Source organism: Hyla sarda (genome assembly GCF_029499605.1).
Source record: "Hyla sarda isolate aHylSar1 chromosome 1 unlocalized genomic scaffold, aHylSar1.hap1 SUPER_1_unloc_1, whole genome shotgun sequence".
Lineage (NCBI taxonomy): Eukaryota > Metazoa > Chordata > Amphibia > Anura > Hylidae > Hyla > Hyla sarda.
The window spans coordinates 236,043-252,366 of NW_026607570.1; the positions used below are offsets into that span (position 1 = coordinate 236,043).

At 41.7% G+C, this 16,324-nt stretch overlaps 1 protein-coding gene across 1 annotated transcript in view; it reads right to left on the minus strand.

Moving 5' to 3' along the window:
- Window positions 1-16,324, minus strand: part of LOC130297916 (uncharacterized) — a 203,106-nt gene that overhangs the window by 86,162 nt on the left and 100,620 nt on the right. The window contains 5 exon segments of the mRNA XM_056550764.1: window positions 208-487; window positions 654-718; window positions 802-928; window positions 2,129-2,275; window positions 3,437-3,535. Coding sequence (XP_056406739.1) covers window positions 208-487; window positions 654-718; window positions 802-928; window positions 2,129-2,275; window positions 3,437-3,535 — 718 coding nt within the window.

Genomic DNA, 16,324 nt, shown 5'->3' on the forward strand with positions numbered 1-16,324 from the left:
GGGTCCCCAGCAGCGGGACCCCCGTGATCAGGCATCTTATCCCCTATCCTTTCGATAAGATGTCTTAGGGTTGTAGTACCCCTTTAAAGATGATCTGGAACCAGGAGGCATGGGGGGAGGGTTTGAAAGCCGAAGTAACAATCTGACAGAAGACAGAATGGTGGTAGAATCTGTGACTCTTCTCTATATTTAGTGGTTACTACTCACCGGGGTGGTTACTTGTAGGAATGTCCTCCTTATACTGCTTATCACCGCTCACATCTGCCTCTTCTTCTACTTTTATGTCTGTAGCATTAATATAGTTTAGATTGTTTCCTGTAGGAATGTCCTCCTTATACTGCTCATCACTGCTCACATCTGTCTCTTCTTCCTTTATGTCTTTAACATTAATATAGATCAGATCCCTCCCTGTAGGAATGTCCTTCTTACACTGCTCATCACTGCTCACATCTGTCTCTGGAGCATTAATATTGTTCAGATCTTCTCCCTAAATCATAAGATATGGAAGAAATATTGTAAAAGTCATCAGACAGTAGGAGAAGTCACGTGGGATTTTATAGATGAGCAGGAGATGAGGAGTCATGGAGGGTGAGGGGACTGACCACAAGAGCTTCACAGCCCTTCTACAGATCATAGGGAATATCTCCATCTACCTGATCATCCTGTGGAAGAAGAGGACGGGGACACCTCTCTGGTGCTGTTCTCTTACTGGATCTGACTGTAGGGAACACATACAGAGACTGAATTCATTCTTTACATACAAATAATGAGAGGACGTGTGTATATAGTCATGTCTATTACCTGGTGATGTGAGGGGCTGCTGATCCTCCATCATGACCTGATCCTTGTACTGATCCTTGTGTCCTTCTACATACTCCCACTCCTCCATGGAGAAATAGACCGCCACGTCCTGACACCTTATAGGAACCTGACACATAATGATACAGTCATCACCCCGACCCCTCCAGTGGTGTTACTGTATAATGTCCCAGCATTCCCAGCAGTGTCACCTCTCCAGTCATCACCAGACCCCTCCATTACTGTATAATGTCCCAGCAGTGTCACCTCTCCAGTCATCACCAGACCCCTCCATTACTGTATAATGTCCCAGCAGTGTCACCTCTCCAGTCATCACCAGACCCCTCCATTACTGTATAATGTCCCAGCAGTGTCACCTCTCCAGTCATCACCAGACCCCTCCATTACTGTATAATGTCCCAGCAGTGTCACCTCTCCAGTCATCACCAGACCCCTCCATTACTGTATAATGTCCCAGCAGTGTCACCTCTCCAGTCATCACCAGACGCCTCCATTACTGTATAATGTCCCAGCAGTGTCACCTCTCCAGTCATCACCAGACCCCTCCATTACTGTATAATGTCCCAGCAGTGTCACCTCTCCAGTCATCACCAGACCCCTCCATTACTGTATAACGTCCCAGCAGTGTCACCTCTCCAGTCATCACCAGACCCCTCCATTACTGTATAATGTCCCAGCATTCCCAGCAGCGTCACCTCTCCAGTCATCACCAGACCCCTCCATTACTGTATAATGTCCCAGCAGTGTCACCTCTCCAGTCATCACCAGACCCCTCCATTACTGTATAATGTCCCAGCAGTGTCACCTCTCCAGTCATCACCAGACCCCCCATTACTGTATAATGTCCCAGCAGTGTCACCTCTCCAGTCATCACCAGACCCCCTCCATTACTGTATAATGTCCCAGCAGTGTCACCTCTCCAGTCATCACCAGACCCCTCCATTACTGTATAATGTCCCAGCATTCCCAGCAGTGTCACCTCTCCAGTCATCACCAGACCCCTCCATTACTGTATAATGTCCCAGCAGTGTCACCTCTCCAGTCATCACCAGACCCCTCCATTACTGTATAATGTCCCAGCAGTGTCACCTCTCCAGTCATCACCAGACCCCTCCATTACTGTATAACGTCCCAGCAGTGTCACCTCTCCAGTCATCACCAGACCCCTCCATTACTGTATAATGTCCCAGCAGTGTCACCTCTCCAGTCATCACCAGACCCCTCCATTACTGTATAACGTCCCAGCAGTGTCACCTCTCCAGTCATCACCAGACCCCTCCATTACTGTATAACGTCCCAGCAGTGTCACCTCTCCAGTCAGCAGCTCCATCATCTTGTTGATGAGTTCTAGGATCTTCTGTTCATCCATTTCCTCATGTATCAGGGAGTGAGGTGGGGGCCCCGGGATTGGGCTCAGGGTTCTTCCACTAGAGGACTTCTTCACTACTGTGTAATCCTGTGTATGGAGAGACACATTAATATAACTACATACATTCCCAGAATCCCTCACCTCTCCAGTCATATCCATCTGTTATTACATAGATAAGAATGAGGTCATGTGACATCACTCCCAGAATCCCTCACCTCTCCAGTCATATCCATCTGTTATTACATAGATAAGAATGAGGTCATGTGACATCACTTCCAGAATCCCTCACCTCTCCAGTCATATCCATCTGTTATTACATAGATAAGAATGAGGTCATGTGACATCACTCCCAGAATCCCTCACCTCTCCAGTCATATCATCTGTTATTACATAGATAAGAATGAGGTCATGTGACATCACTCCCAGAATCCCTCAACTCTCCAGTCATATCCATCTGTTATTACATAGATAAGAATGAGGTCATGTGACATCACTCCCAGAATCCCTCACCTCTCCAGTCATATCCATCTGTTATTACATAGATAAGAATGAGGTCATGTGACATCACTCCCAGAATCCCTCACCTCTCCAGTCATATCCATGTTATTACATAAATAAGAATGAGGTCATGTGACATCACTCCCAGAATCCCTCACCTCTCCATTCATATCCATCTGTTATTACATAGATAAGAATGAGGTCATGTGACATCACTCCCAGAATCCCTCACCTCTCCAGTCATATCCATCTGTTATTACATAGATAAGAATGAGGTCATGTGACATCACTCCCAGAATCCCTCACCTCTCCAGTCATATCCATCTGTTATTACATAGATACGAATGAGGTCATGTGACATCACTCCCAGAATCCCTCACCTCTCCAGTCATATCCATCTGTTATTATATAGATAAGAATGAGGTCATGTGACATCACTCCCAGAATCCCTCACCTCTCCAGTCATATCCATCTGTTATTACATAGATAAGAATGAGGTCATGTGACATCACTCCCAGAATCCCTCACCTCTGCAGTCATATCCATCTGTTATTATATAGATAAGAATGAGGTCATGTGACATCACTCCCAGAATCCCTCATCTCTCCAGTCATATCCATCTGTTATTACATAGATAAGAATGAGGTCATGTGACATCACTCCCAGAATCCCTCACCTCTCCAGTCATATCCATCTGTTATTACATAGATAAGAATGAGGTCATGTGACATCACTCCCAGAATCCCTCACCTCTCCAGTAAGCCGGAAGAGTATCTGTAGGGTGAGGTTTATGATCCTGTCGGCCATCTTGTTCCTGTCTCTCTCCATGGTTGATGGGTCATCCAGGAGAATTCTCTTATATAGAAGATATCAGCAGAGGATCCTGGATTGGAGAAACCTGAAGGGAAGAAGAGGAGACGATGAGAAATGGCGGCTGCTAATAGAAACAACAACAGAGAAAGAAAGAGACAAATACACAGAAAGTTCTGGATCTTGTGATCTTCTTCGTTAAGTCATAAAACCTTGTGGACCTGAAGGGGTTAATAGTAATGTCCCCTCCCCCAGCGCTCCTGATGTCACCACAACCGTATATACCTCCACCTGCAGACTGTACAGGAGCCGTGTGCTTACAGGACCTGTGATGATGTCACCGTCATGTGATCAGTCACATGGAGGAGGAGAAGTCACATGATCAGGGGCTGCTGCTCTAGGCTCATCTGCTCAGTGTATGCAGGACTCTGCTGTGCTGGTTGTGATCGCTGCTGGATGAGCTGAAGTTATGTGTATGCAGCAGAGCTGTGTGTGTGTGATGTGCGTGGTGCAGAGCTGTGTATGTGTGTGTTATATATGTCTGCAGCAGAGCTGTGTGTAATGTGCATGTAGCTGAGCTGTATGTGTACACAGTAGAGCTGTATATGTGTAATGTACATGTAGCTGAGCTGTATGTGTACACAGTAGTGCTGTATATGTGTAATGTGCATGTAGCTGAGCTGTATGTGTACACAGTAGAGCTGTATATGTGTAATGTACATGTAGCTGAGCTGTATGTGTACACAGTAGAGCTGTATATGTGTAATGTGCATGTAACTGAGCTGTATGTGTACACAGTAGAGCTGTATATGTGTAATGTGCATGTAGCTGAGCTGTATGTGTACACAGTAGAGCTGTATATGTGTAATGTACATGTAGCTGAGCTGTATGTGTACACAGTAGAGCTGTATATGTGTAATGTGCATGTAGGTGAGCTGTATGTGTACACAGTAGAGCTGTATATGTGTAATGTACATGTAGCTGAGCTGTATGTGTACACAGTAGAGCTGTATATGTGTAATGTACATGTAACTGAGCTGTATGTGTACACAGTAGAGCTGTATATGTGTAATGTGCATGTAGCTGAGCTGTATGTGTACACAGTAGAGCTGTATATGTGTAATGTACATGTAGCTGAGCTGTATGTGTACACAGTAGAGCTGTATATGTGTAATGTACATGTAGCTGAGCTGTATGTGTACACAGTAGAGCTGTATATGTGTAATGTACATGTAGCTGAGCTGTATGTGTATACAGTAGAGCTGTATATGTGTAATGTACATGTAGCTGAGCTGTATGTGTACACAGTAGAGCTGTATATGTGTAATGTGCATGTAGCTGAGCTGTATGTGTACACAGTAGAGCTGTATATGTGTAATGTACATGTAGATGAGCTGTATGTGTACACAGTAGAGCTGTATATGTGTAATGTGCATGGAGCTGAGCTGTATGTGTACACAGTAGAGCTGTATATGTGTAATGTACATGTAGCTGAGCTGTATGTGTACACAGTAGAGCTGTATATCTGTAATGTGCATGTAGCTGAGCTGTATGTGTACACAGTAGAGCTGTATATCTGTAATGTGCATGTAGCTGAGCTGTATGTGTACACAGTAGAGCTGTATATGTGTAATGTGCATGTAGCTGAGCTGTATGTGTACACAGTAGAGCTGTATATGTGTAATGTACATGTAGATGAGCTGTATATGTACACAGTAGAGCTGTATATGTGTAATGTGCATGGAGCTGAGCTGTATGTGTACACAGTAGAGCTGTATATGTGTAATGTACATGTAGCTGAGCTGTATGTGTACACAGTAGAGCTGTATATGTGTAATGTGCATGTAGCTGAGCTGTATGTGTACACAGTAGAGCTGTATATGTGTAATGTGCATGTAGCTGAGCTGTATGTGTACACAGTAGAGCTGTATATGTGTAATGTGCATGTAGCTGAGCTGTATGTGTACACAGTAGAGCTGTATATGTGTAATGTGCATGTAGCTGAGCTGTATGTGTACACAATAGAGCTGTATATGTGTAATGTACATGTAGCTGAGCTGTATGTGTACACAGTAGAGCTGTATATGTGTAATGTGCATGTAGCTGAGCTATATGTGTACACAGTAGAGCTGTATATGTGTAATGTACATGTAGCTGAGCTGTATGTGTACACAGTAGAGCTGTATATGTGTAATGTACATGTAGCTGAGCTGTATGTGTACACAGTAGAGCTGTATATGTGTAATGTGTATGTAGCTGAGCTGTATGTGTACACAGTAGAGCAGTATATGTGTAATGTACATGTAGCTGGGCTGTATGTGTACACAGTAGAGCTGTATATGTGTAATGTGCATGTAGCTGAGCTGTATGTGTACACAGTAGAGCTGTATATGTGTAATGTGCATGTAGCTGAGCTGTATGTGTACACAGTAGAGCTGTATATGTGTAATGTACATGTAGCTGAGCTGTATGTGTACACAGTAGAGCAGAATATGTGTAATGTACATGTAGCTGAGCTGTATGTGTACACAGTAGAGCTGTATATGTGTAATGTGCATGTAGCTGAGCTGTATGTGTACACAGTAGAGCTGTATATGTGTAATGTACATGTAGCTGAGCTGTATGTGTACACAGTAGAACTGTATATGGGTAATGTACATGTGGCTGAGCTGTATGTGTACACAGTAGAGCTGTATATGTGTAATGTGCATGTAGCTGAGCTGTATGTGTACACAGTAGAGCTGTATATGTGTAATGTACATGTAGCTGAGCTGTATGTGTACACAATAGAGCTGTATATGTGTAATGTGCATGTAGCTGGCTGTATGTGTACACAGTAGAGCTGTATATGTGTAATGTGCATGTAGCTGAGCTGTATGTGTACACAGTAGAGCTGTATATGTGTAATGTACATGTAGCTGAGCTGTATGTGTACACAGTAGAGCTGTATATGTGTAATGTACATGTAGCTGAGCTGTATGTGTACACAGTAGAGCTGTATATGTGTAATGTGCATGTAGCTGAGCTGTATGTGTACACAGTAGAGCTGTATATGTGTAATGTACATGTAGCTGAGCTGTATGTGTACAGTAGAGCTGTGTGTAATGTGTATGTAGCTGAGCTGTATGTGTACACAGTAGAGCTGTATATGTGTAATGTACATGTAGCTGAGCTGTATGTGTACACAGTAGAGCTGTATATGTGTAATGTACATGTAGCTGAGCTGTATGTGTACACAGTAGAGCTGTATATGTGTAATGTACATGTAGCTGAGCTGTATGTGTACAGTAGAGCTGTGTGTAATGTGTATGTAGCTGAGCTGTATGTGTACACAGTAGAGCTGTATATGTGTAATGTACATGTAGCTGAGCTGTATGTGTACACAGTAGAGCTGTATATGTGTAATGTACATGTAGCTGAGCTGTATGTGTACACAGTAGAGCTGTATATGTGTAATGTGCATGTAGCTGAGCTGTATGTGTACACAGTAGTGCTGTACATGTAGCTGAGCTGTATGTGTACACAGTAGAGCTGTATATGTGTAATGTACATGTAGCTGAGCTGTATGTGTACACAGTAGTGCTGTATATGTGTAATGTGCATGTAGCTGAGCTGTATGTGTACACAGTAGAGCTGTATATGTGTAATGTACATGTAGCTGAGCTGTATGTGTACACAGTAGAGCTGTATATGTGTAATGTGCATGTAGCTGAGCTGTATGTGTACACAGTAGAGCTGTATATGTGTAATGTGCATGTAACTGAGCTGTATGTGTACACAGTAGAGCTGTATGTGTGTAATGTACATGTAGCTGAGCTGTATGTGTACACAGTAGAGCTGTATATGTGTAATGTGCATGTAGGTGAGCTGTATGTGTACACAGTAGAGCTGTATATGTGTAATGTACATGTAGCTGAGCTGTATGTGTACACAGTAGAGCTGTATATGTGTAATGTACATGTAGCTGAGCTGTATGTGTACACAGTAGAGCTGTATATGTGTAATGTACATGTAGCTGAGCTGTATGTGTACACAGTAGAGCTGTATATGTGTAATGTGCATGTAGCTGAGCTGTATGTGTACACAGTAGAGCTGTATATGTGTAATGTACATGTAGCTGAGCTGTATGTGTACACAGTAGAGCTGTATATGTGTAATGTGCATGTAGCTGAGCTGTATGTGTACACAGTAGAGCTGTATATGTGTAATGTACATGTAGCTGAGCTGTATGTGTACACAGTAGAGCTGTATATGTGTAATGTACATGTAGCTGAGCTGTATGTGTACACAGTAGAGCTGTATATGTGTAATGTACATGTAGCTGAGCTGTATGTGTATACAGTAGAGCTGTATATGTGTAATGTACATGTAGCTGAGCTGTATGTGTACACAGTAGAGCTGTATATGTGTAATGTGCATGTAGCTGAGCTGTATGTGTACACAGTAGAGCTGTATATGTGTAATGTACATGTAGCTGAGCTGTATGTGTACACAGTAGAGCTGTATATGTGTAATGTACATGTAGCTGAGCTGTATGTGTACACAGTAGAGCTGTATATGTGTAATGTGTATGTAGCTGCGCTGTATGTGTACACAGTAGAGCAGTATATGTGTAATGTACATGTAGCTGGGCTGTATGTGTACACAGTAGAGCTGTATATGTGTAATGTGCATGTAGCTGAGCTGTATGTGTACACAGTAGAGCTGTATATGTGTAATGTGCATGTAGCTGAGCTGTATGTGTACACAGTAGAGCTGTATATGTGTAATGTACATGTAGCTGAGCTGTATGTGTACACAGTAGAGCAGAATATGTGTAATGTACATGTAGCTGAGCTGTATGTGTACACAGTAGAGCTGTATATGTGTAATGTGCATGTAGCTGAGCTGTATGTGTACACAGTAGAACTGTATATGGGTAATGTACATGTGGCTGAGCTGTATGTGTACACAGTAGAGCTGTATATGTGTAATGTGCATGTAGCTGAGCTGTATGTGTACACAGTAGAGCTGTATATGTGTAATGTACATGTAGCTGAGCTGTATGTGTACACAATAGAGCTGTATATGTGTAATGTGCATGTAGCTGGCTGTATGTGTACACAGTAGAGCTGTATATGTGTAATGTGCATGTAGCTGAGCTGTATGTGTACACAGTAGAGCTGTATATGTGTAATGTACATGTAGCTGAGCTGTATGTGTACACAGTAGAGCTGTATATGTGTAATGTACATGTAGCTGAGCTGTATGTGTACACAGTAGAGCTGTATATGTGTAATGTGCATGTAGCTGAGCTGTATGTGTACACAGTAGAGCTGTATATGTGTAATGTACATGTAGCTGAGCTGTATGTGTACAGTAGAGCTGTGTGTAATGTGTATGTAGCTGAGCTGTATGTGTACACAGTAGAGCTGTATATGTGTAATGTACATGTAGCTGAGCTGTATGTGTACACAGTAGAGCTGTATATGTGTAATGTACATGTAGCTGAGCTGTATGTGTACACAGTAGAGCTGTATATGTGTAATGTACATGTAGCTGAGCTGTATGTGTACAGTAGAGCTGTGTGTAATGTGTATGTAGCTGAGCTGTATGTGTACACAGTAGAGCTGTATATGTGTAATGTACATGTAGCTGAGCTGTATGTGTACACAGTAGAGCTGTATATGTGTAATGTACATGTAGCTGAGCTGTATGTGTACACAGTAGAGCTGTATATGTGTAATGTGCATGTAGCTGAGCTGTATGTGTACACAGTAGTGCTGTACATGTAGCTGAGCTGTATGTGTACACAGTAGAGCTGTATATGTGTAATGTGCATGTAGCTGAGCTGTATGTGTACACAGTAGTGCTGTATATGTGTAATGTACATGTAGCTGAGCTGTATGTGTACACAGTAGTGCTGTATATGTGTAATGTGCATGTAGCTGAGCTGTATGTGTACAGTAGAGCTGTATATGTGTAATGTACATGTAGCTGAGCTGTATGTGTACACAGTAGTGCTGTATATGTGTAATGTGCATGTAGCTGAGCTGTATGTGTACACAGTAGAGCTGTATATGTGTAATGTACATGTAGCTGGGCTGTATGTGTACACAGTAGTGCTGTATATGTGTAATGTACATGTAGCTGAGCTGTATGTGTACACAGTAGAGCTGTATATGTGTAATGTGCATGTAGCTGAGCTGTATGTGTACACAGTAGAGCTGTATATGTGTAATGTACATGTAGCTGAGCTGTATGTGTACACAGTAGAGCTGTATATGTGTAATGTACATGTAGCTGAGCTGTATGTGTACAGTAGAGCTGTGTGTAATGTGTATGTAGCTGAGCTGTATGTGTACACAGTAGAGCTGTATATGTGTAATGTACATGTAGCTGAGCTGTATGTGTACACAGTAGAGCTGTATATGTGTAATGTACATGTAGCTGAGCTGTATGTGTACACAGTAGAGCTGTATATGTGTAATGTGCATGTAGCTGAGCTGTATGTGTACACAGTAGTGCTGTATATGTGTAATGTACATGTAGCTGAGCTGTATGTGTACACAGTAGAGCTGTATATGTGTAATGTGCATGTAGCTGAGCTGTATGTGTACACAGTAGTGCTGTATATGTGTAATGTACATGTAGCTGAGCTGTATGTGTACACAGTAGTGCTGTATATGTGTAATGTGCATGTAGCTGAGCTGTATGTGTACAGTAGAGCTGTATATGTGTAATGTACATGTAGCTGAGCTGTATGTGTACACAGTAGTGCTGTATATGTGTAATGTGCATGTAGCTGAGCTGTATGTGTACACAGTAGAGCTGTATATGTGTAATGTACATGTAGCTGAGCTGTATGTGTACACAGTAGTGCTGTATATGTGTAATGTACATGTAGCTGAGCTGTATGTGTACACAGTAGTGCTGTATATGTGTAATGTACATGTAGCTGAGCTGTATGTGTACACAGTAGTGCTGTATATGTGTAATGTGCATGTAGCTGAGCTGTATGTGTACAGTAGAGCTGTATATGTGTAATGTACATGTAGCTGAGCTGTATGTGTACACAGTAGTGCTGTATGTGTAATGTGCATGTAGCTGAGCTGTATGTGTACACAGTAGAGCTGTATATGTGTAATGTACATGTAGCTGAGCTGTATGTGTACACAGTAGTGCTGTATATGTGTAATGTACATGTAGCTGAGCTGTATGTGTACACAGTAGAGCTGTATATGTGTAATGTACATGTAGCTGAGCTGTATGTGTACACAGTAGAGCTGTATATGTGTAATGTACATGTAGTTGAGCTGTATGTGTACACAGTAGAGCTGTATGTGTGTAATGTGCATGTAGCTGAGCTGTATGTGTACACAGTAGAGCTGTATATGTGTAATGTACATGTAGCTGAGCTGTATGTGTACACAGTAGTGCTGTATATGTGTAATGTACATGTAGCTGAGCTGTATGTGTACACAGTAGAGCTGTATATGTGTAATGTGCATGTAGCTGAGCTGTATGTGTACACAGTAGAGCTGTATATGTGTAATGTACATGTAGCTGAGCTGTATGTGTACAGTAGAGCTGTGTGTAATGTGTATGTAGCTGAGCTGTATGTGTACACAGTAGAGCTGTATATGTGTAATGTACATGTAGCTGAGCTGTATGTGTACACAGTAGAGCTGTATATGTGTAATGTACATGTAGCTGAGCTGTATGTGTACACAGTAGAGCTGTATATGTGTAATGTACATGTAGCTGAGCTGTATGTGTACAGTAGAGCTGTGTGTAATGTGTATGTAGCTGAGCTGTATGTGTACACAGTAGAGCTGTATATGTGTAATGTACATGTAGCTGAGCTGTATGTGTACACAGTAGAGCTGTATATGTGTAATGTACATGTAGCTGAGCTGTATGTGTACACAGTAGAGCTGTATATGTGTAATGTGCATGTAGCTGAGCTGTATGTGTACACAGTAGTGCTGTACATGTAGCTGAGCTGTATGTGTACACAGTAGAGCTGTATATGTGTAATGTACATGTAGCTGAGCTGTATGTGTACACAGTAGAGCTGTATATGTGTAATGTGCATGTAGCTGAGCTGTATGTGTACACAGTAGAGCTGTATATGTGTAATGTGCATGTAACTGAGCTGTATGTGTACACAGTAGAGCTGTATGTGTGTAATGTACATGTAGCTGAGCTGTATGTGTACACAGTAGAGCTGTATATGTGTAATGTGCATGTAGGTGAGCTGTATGTGTACACAGTAGAGCTGTATATGTGTAATGTACATGTAGCTGAGCTGTATGTGTACACAGTAGAGCTGTATATGTGTAATGTACATGTAGCTGAGCTGTATGTGTACACAGTAGAGCTGTATATGTGTAATGTACATGTAGCTGAGCTGTATGTGTACACAGTAGAGCTGTATATGTGTAATGTGCATGTAGCTGAGCTGTATGTGTACACAGTAGAGCTGTATATGTGTAATGTACATGTAGCTGAGCTGTATGTGTACACAGTAGAGCTGTATATGTGTAATGTGCATGTAGCTGAGCTGTATGTGTACACAGTAGAGCTGTATATGTGTAATGTACATGTAGCTGAGCTGTATGTGTACACAGTAGAGCTGTATATGTGTAATGTACATGTAGCTGAGCTGTATGTGTACACAGTAGAGCTGTATATGTGTAATGTACATGTAGCTGAGCTGTATGTGTATACAGTAGAGCTGTATATGTGTAATGTACATGTAGCTGAGCTGTATCTGTACACAGTAGAGCTGTATATGTGTAATGTGCATGTAGCTGAGCTGTATGTGTACACAGTAGAGCTGTATATGTGTAATGTACATGTAGATGAGCTGTATGTGTACACAGTAGAGCTGTATATGTGTAATGTGCATGGAGCTGAGCTGTATGTGTACACAGTAGAGCTGTATATGTGTAATGTACATGTAGCTGAGCTGTATGTGTACACAGTAGAGCTGTATATCTGTAATGTGCATGTAGCTGAGCTGTATGTGTACACAGTAGAGCTGTATATCTGTAATGTGCATGTAGCTGAGCTGTATGTGTACACAGTAGAGCTGTATATGTGTAATGTGCATGCAGCTGAGCTGTATGTGTACACAGTAGAGCTGTATATGTGTAATGTACATGTAGATGAGCTGTATGTGTACACAGTAGAGCTGTATATGTGTAATGTGCATGGAGCTGAGCTGTATGTGTACACAGTAGAGCTGTATATGTGTAATGTACATGTAGCTGAGCTGTATGTGTACACAGTAGAGCAGAATATGTGTAATGTACATGTAGCTGAGCTGTATGTGTACACAGTAGAGCTGTATATGTGTAATGTGCATGTAGCTGAGCTGTATGTGTACACAGTAGAACTGTATATGGGTAATGTACATGTGGCTGAGCTGTATGTGTACACAGTAGAGCTGTATATGTGTAATGTGCATGTAGCTGAGCTGTATGTGTACACAGTAGAGCTGTATATGTGTAATGTACATGTAGCTGAGCTGTATGTGTACACAATAGAGCTGTATATGTGTAATGTGCATGTAGCTGGCTGTATGTGTACACAGTAGAGCTGTATATGTGTAATGTGCATGTAGCTGAGCTGTATGTGTACACAGTAGAGCTGTATATGTGTAATGTACATGTAGCTGAGCTGTATGTGTACACAGTAGAGCTGTATATGTGTAATGTACATGTAGCTGAGCTGTATGTGTACACAGTAGAGCTGTATATGTGTAATGTGCATGTAGCTGAGCTGTATGTGTACACAGTAGAGCTGTATATGTGTAATGTACATGTAGCTGAGCTGTATGTGTACAGTAGAGCTGTGTGTAATGTGTATGTAGCTGAGCTGTATGTGTACACAGTAGAGCTGTATATGTGTAATGTACATGTAGCTGAGCTGTATGTGTACACAGTAGAGCTGTATATGTGTAATGTACATGTAGCTGAGCTGTATGTGTACACAGTAGAGCTGTATATGTGTAATGTACATGTAGCTGAGCTGTATGTGTACAGTAGAGCTGTGTGTAATGTGTATGTAGCTGAGCTGTATGTGTACACAGTAGAGCTGTATATGTGTAATGTACATGTAGCTGAGCTGTATGTGTACACAGTAGAGCTGTATATGTGTAATGTACATGTAGCTGAGCTGTATGTGTACACAGTAGAGCTGTATATGTGTAATGTGCATGTAGCTGAGCTGTATGTGTACACAGTAGTGCTGTACATGTAGCTGAGCTGTATGTGTACACAGTAGAGCTGTATATGTGTAATGTGCATGTAGCTGAGCTGTATGTGTACACAGTAGTGCTGTATATGTGTAATGTACATGTAGCTGAGCTGTATGTGTACACAGTAGTGCTGTATATGTGTAATGTGCATGTAGCTGAGCTGTATGTGTACAGTAGAGCTGTATATGTGTAATGTACATGTAGCTGAGCTGTATGTGTACACAGTAGTGCTGTATATGTGTAATGTGCATGTAGCTGAGCTGTATGTGTACACAGTAGAGCTGTATATGTGTAATGTACATGTAGCTGAGCTGTATGTGTACACAGTAGAGCTGTATATGTGTAATGTGCATGTAGCTGAGCTGTATGTGTACACAGTAGAGCTGTATATGTGTAATGTACATGTAGCTGAGCTGTATGTGTACACAGTAGAGCTGTATATGTGTAATGTACATGTAGCTGAGCTGTATGTGTACAGTAGAGCTGTGTGTAATGTGTATGTAGCTGAGCTGTATGTGTACACAGTAGAGCTGTATATGTGTAATGTACATGTAGCTGAGCTGTATGTGTACACAGTAGAGCTGTATATGTGTAATGTACATGTAGCTGAGCTGTATGTGTACACAGTAGAGCTGTATATGTGTAATGTGCATGTAGCTGAGCTGTATGTGTACACAGTAGTGCTGTATATGTGTAATGTACATGTAGCTGAGCTGTATGTGTACACAGTAGAGCTGTATATGTGTAATGTGCATGTAGCTGAGCTGTATGTGTACACAGTAGTGCTGTATATGTGTAATGTACATGTAGCTGAGCTGTATGTGTACACAGTAGTGCTGTATATGTGTAATGTGCATGTAGCTGAGCTGTATGTGTACAGTAGAGCTGTATATGTGTAATGTACATGTAGCTGAGCTGTATGTGTACACAGTAGTGCTGTATATGTGTAATGTGCATGTAGCTGAGCTGTATGTGTACACAGTAGAGCTGTATATGTGTAATGTACATGTAGCTGAGCTGTATGTGTACACAGTAGTGCTGTATATGTGTAATGTACATGTAGCTGAGCTGTATGTGTACACAGTAGTGCTGTATATGTGTAATGTACATGTAGCTGAGCTGTATGTGTACACAGTAGTGCTGTATATGTGTAATGTGCATGTAGCTGAGCTGTATGTGTACAGTAGAGCTGTATATGTGTAATGTACATGTAGCTGAGCTGTATGTGTACACAGTAGTGCTGTATGTGTAATGTGCATGTAGCTGAGCTGTATGTGTACACAGTAGAGCTGTATATGTGTAATGTACATGTAGCTGAGCTGTATGTGTACACAGTAGTGCTGTATATGTGTAATGTACATGTAGCTGAGCTGTATGTGTACACAGTAGAGCTGTATATGTGTAATGTACATGTAGCTGAGCTGTATGTGTACACAGTAGAGCTGTATATGTGTAATGTACATGTAGTTGAGCTGTATGTGTACACAGTAGAGCTGTATGTGTGTAATGTGCATGTAGCTGAGCTGTATGTGTACACAGTAGAGCTGTATATGTGTAATGTACATGTAGCTGAGCTGTATGTGTACACAGTAGTGCTGTATATGTGTAATGTACATGTAGCTGAGCTCTATGTGTACACAGTAGAGCTGTATATGTGTAATGTGCATGTAGCTGAGCTGTATGTGTACACAGTAGAGCTGTATATGTGTAATGTACATGTAGCTGAGCTGTATGTGTACAGTAGAGCTGTGTGTAATGTGTATGTAGCTGAGCTGTATGTGTACACAGTAGAGCTGTATATGTGTAATGTACATGTAGCTGAGCTGTATGTGTACACAGTAGAGCTGTATATGTGTAATGTACATGTAGCTGAGCTGTATGTGTACACAGTAGAGCTGTATATGTGTAATGTACATGTAGCTGAGCTGTATGTGTACAGTAGAGCTGTGTGTAATGTGTATGTAGCTGAGCTGTATGTGTACACAGTAGAGCTGTATATGTGTAATGTACATGTAGCTGAGCTGTATGTGTACACAGTAGAGCTGTATATGTGTAATGTACATGTAGCTGAGCTGTATGTGTACACAGTAGAGCTGTATATGTGTAATGTGCATGTAGCTGAGCTGTATGTGTACACAGTAGTGCTGTACATGTAGCTGAGCTGTATGTGTACACAGTAGAGCTGTATATGTGTAATGTACATGTAGCTGAGCTGTATGTGTACACAGTAGTGCTGTATATGTGTAATGTGCATGTAGCTGAGCTGTATGTGTACACAGTAGAGCTGTATATGTGTAATGTACATGTAGCTGAGCTGTATGTGTACACAGTAGAGCTGTATATGTGTAATGTGCATGTAACTGAGCTGTATGTGTACACAGTAGAGCTGTATGTGTGTAATGTACATGTAGCTGAGCTGTATGTGTACACAGTAGAGCTGTATATGTGTAATGTGCATGTAGGTGAGCTGTATGTGTACACAGTAGAGCTGTATATGTGTAATGTACATGTAGCTGAGCTGTATGTGTACACAGTAGAGCTGTATATGTGTAATGTACATGTAGCTGAGCTGTATGTGTACA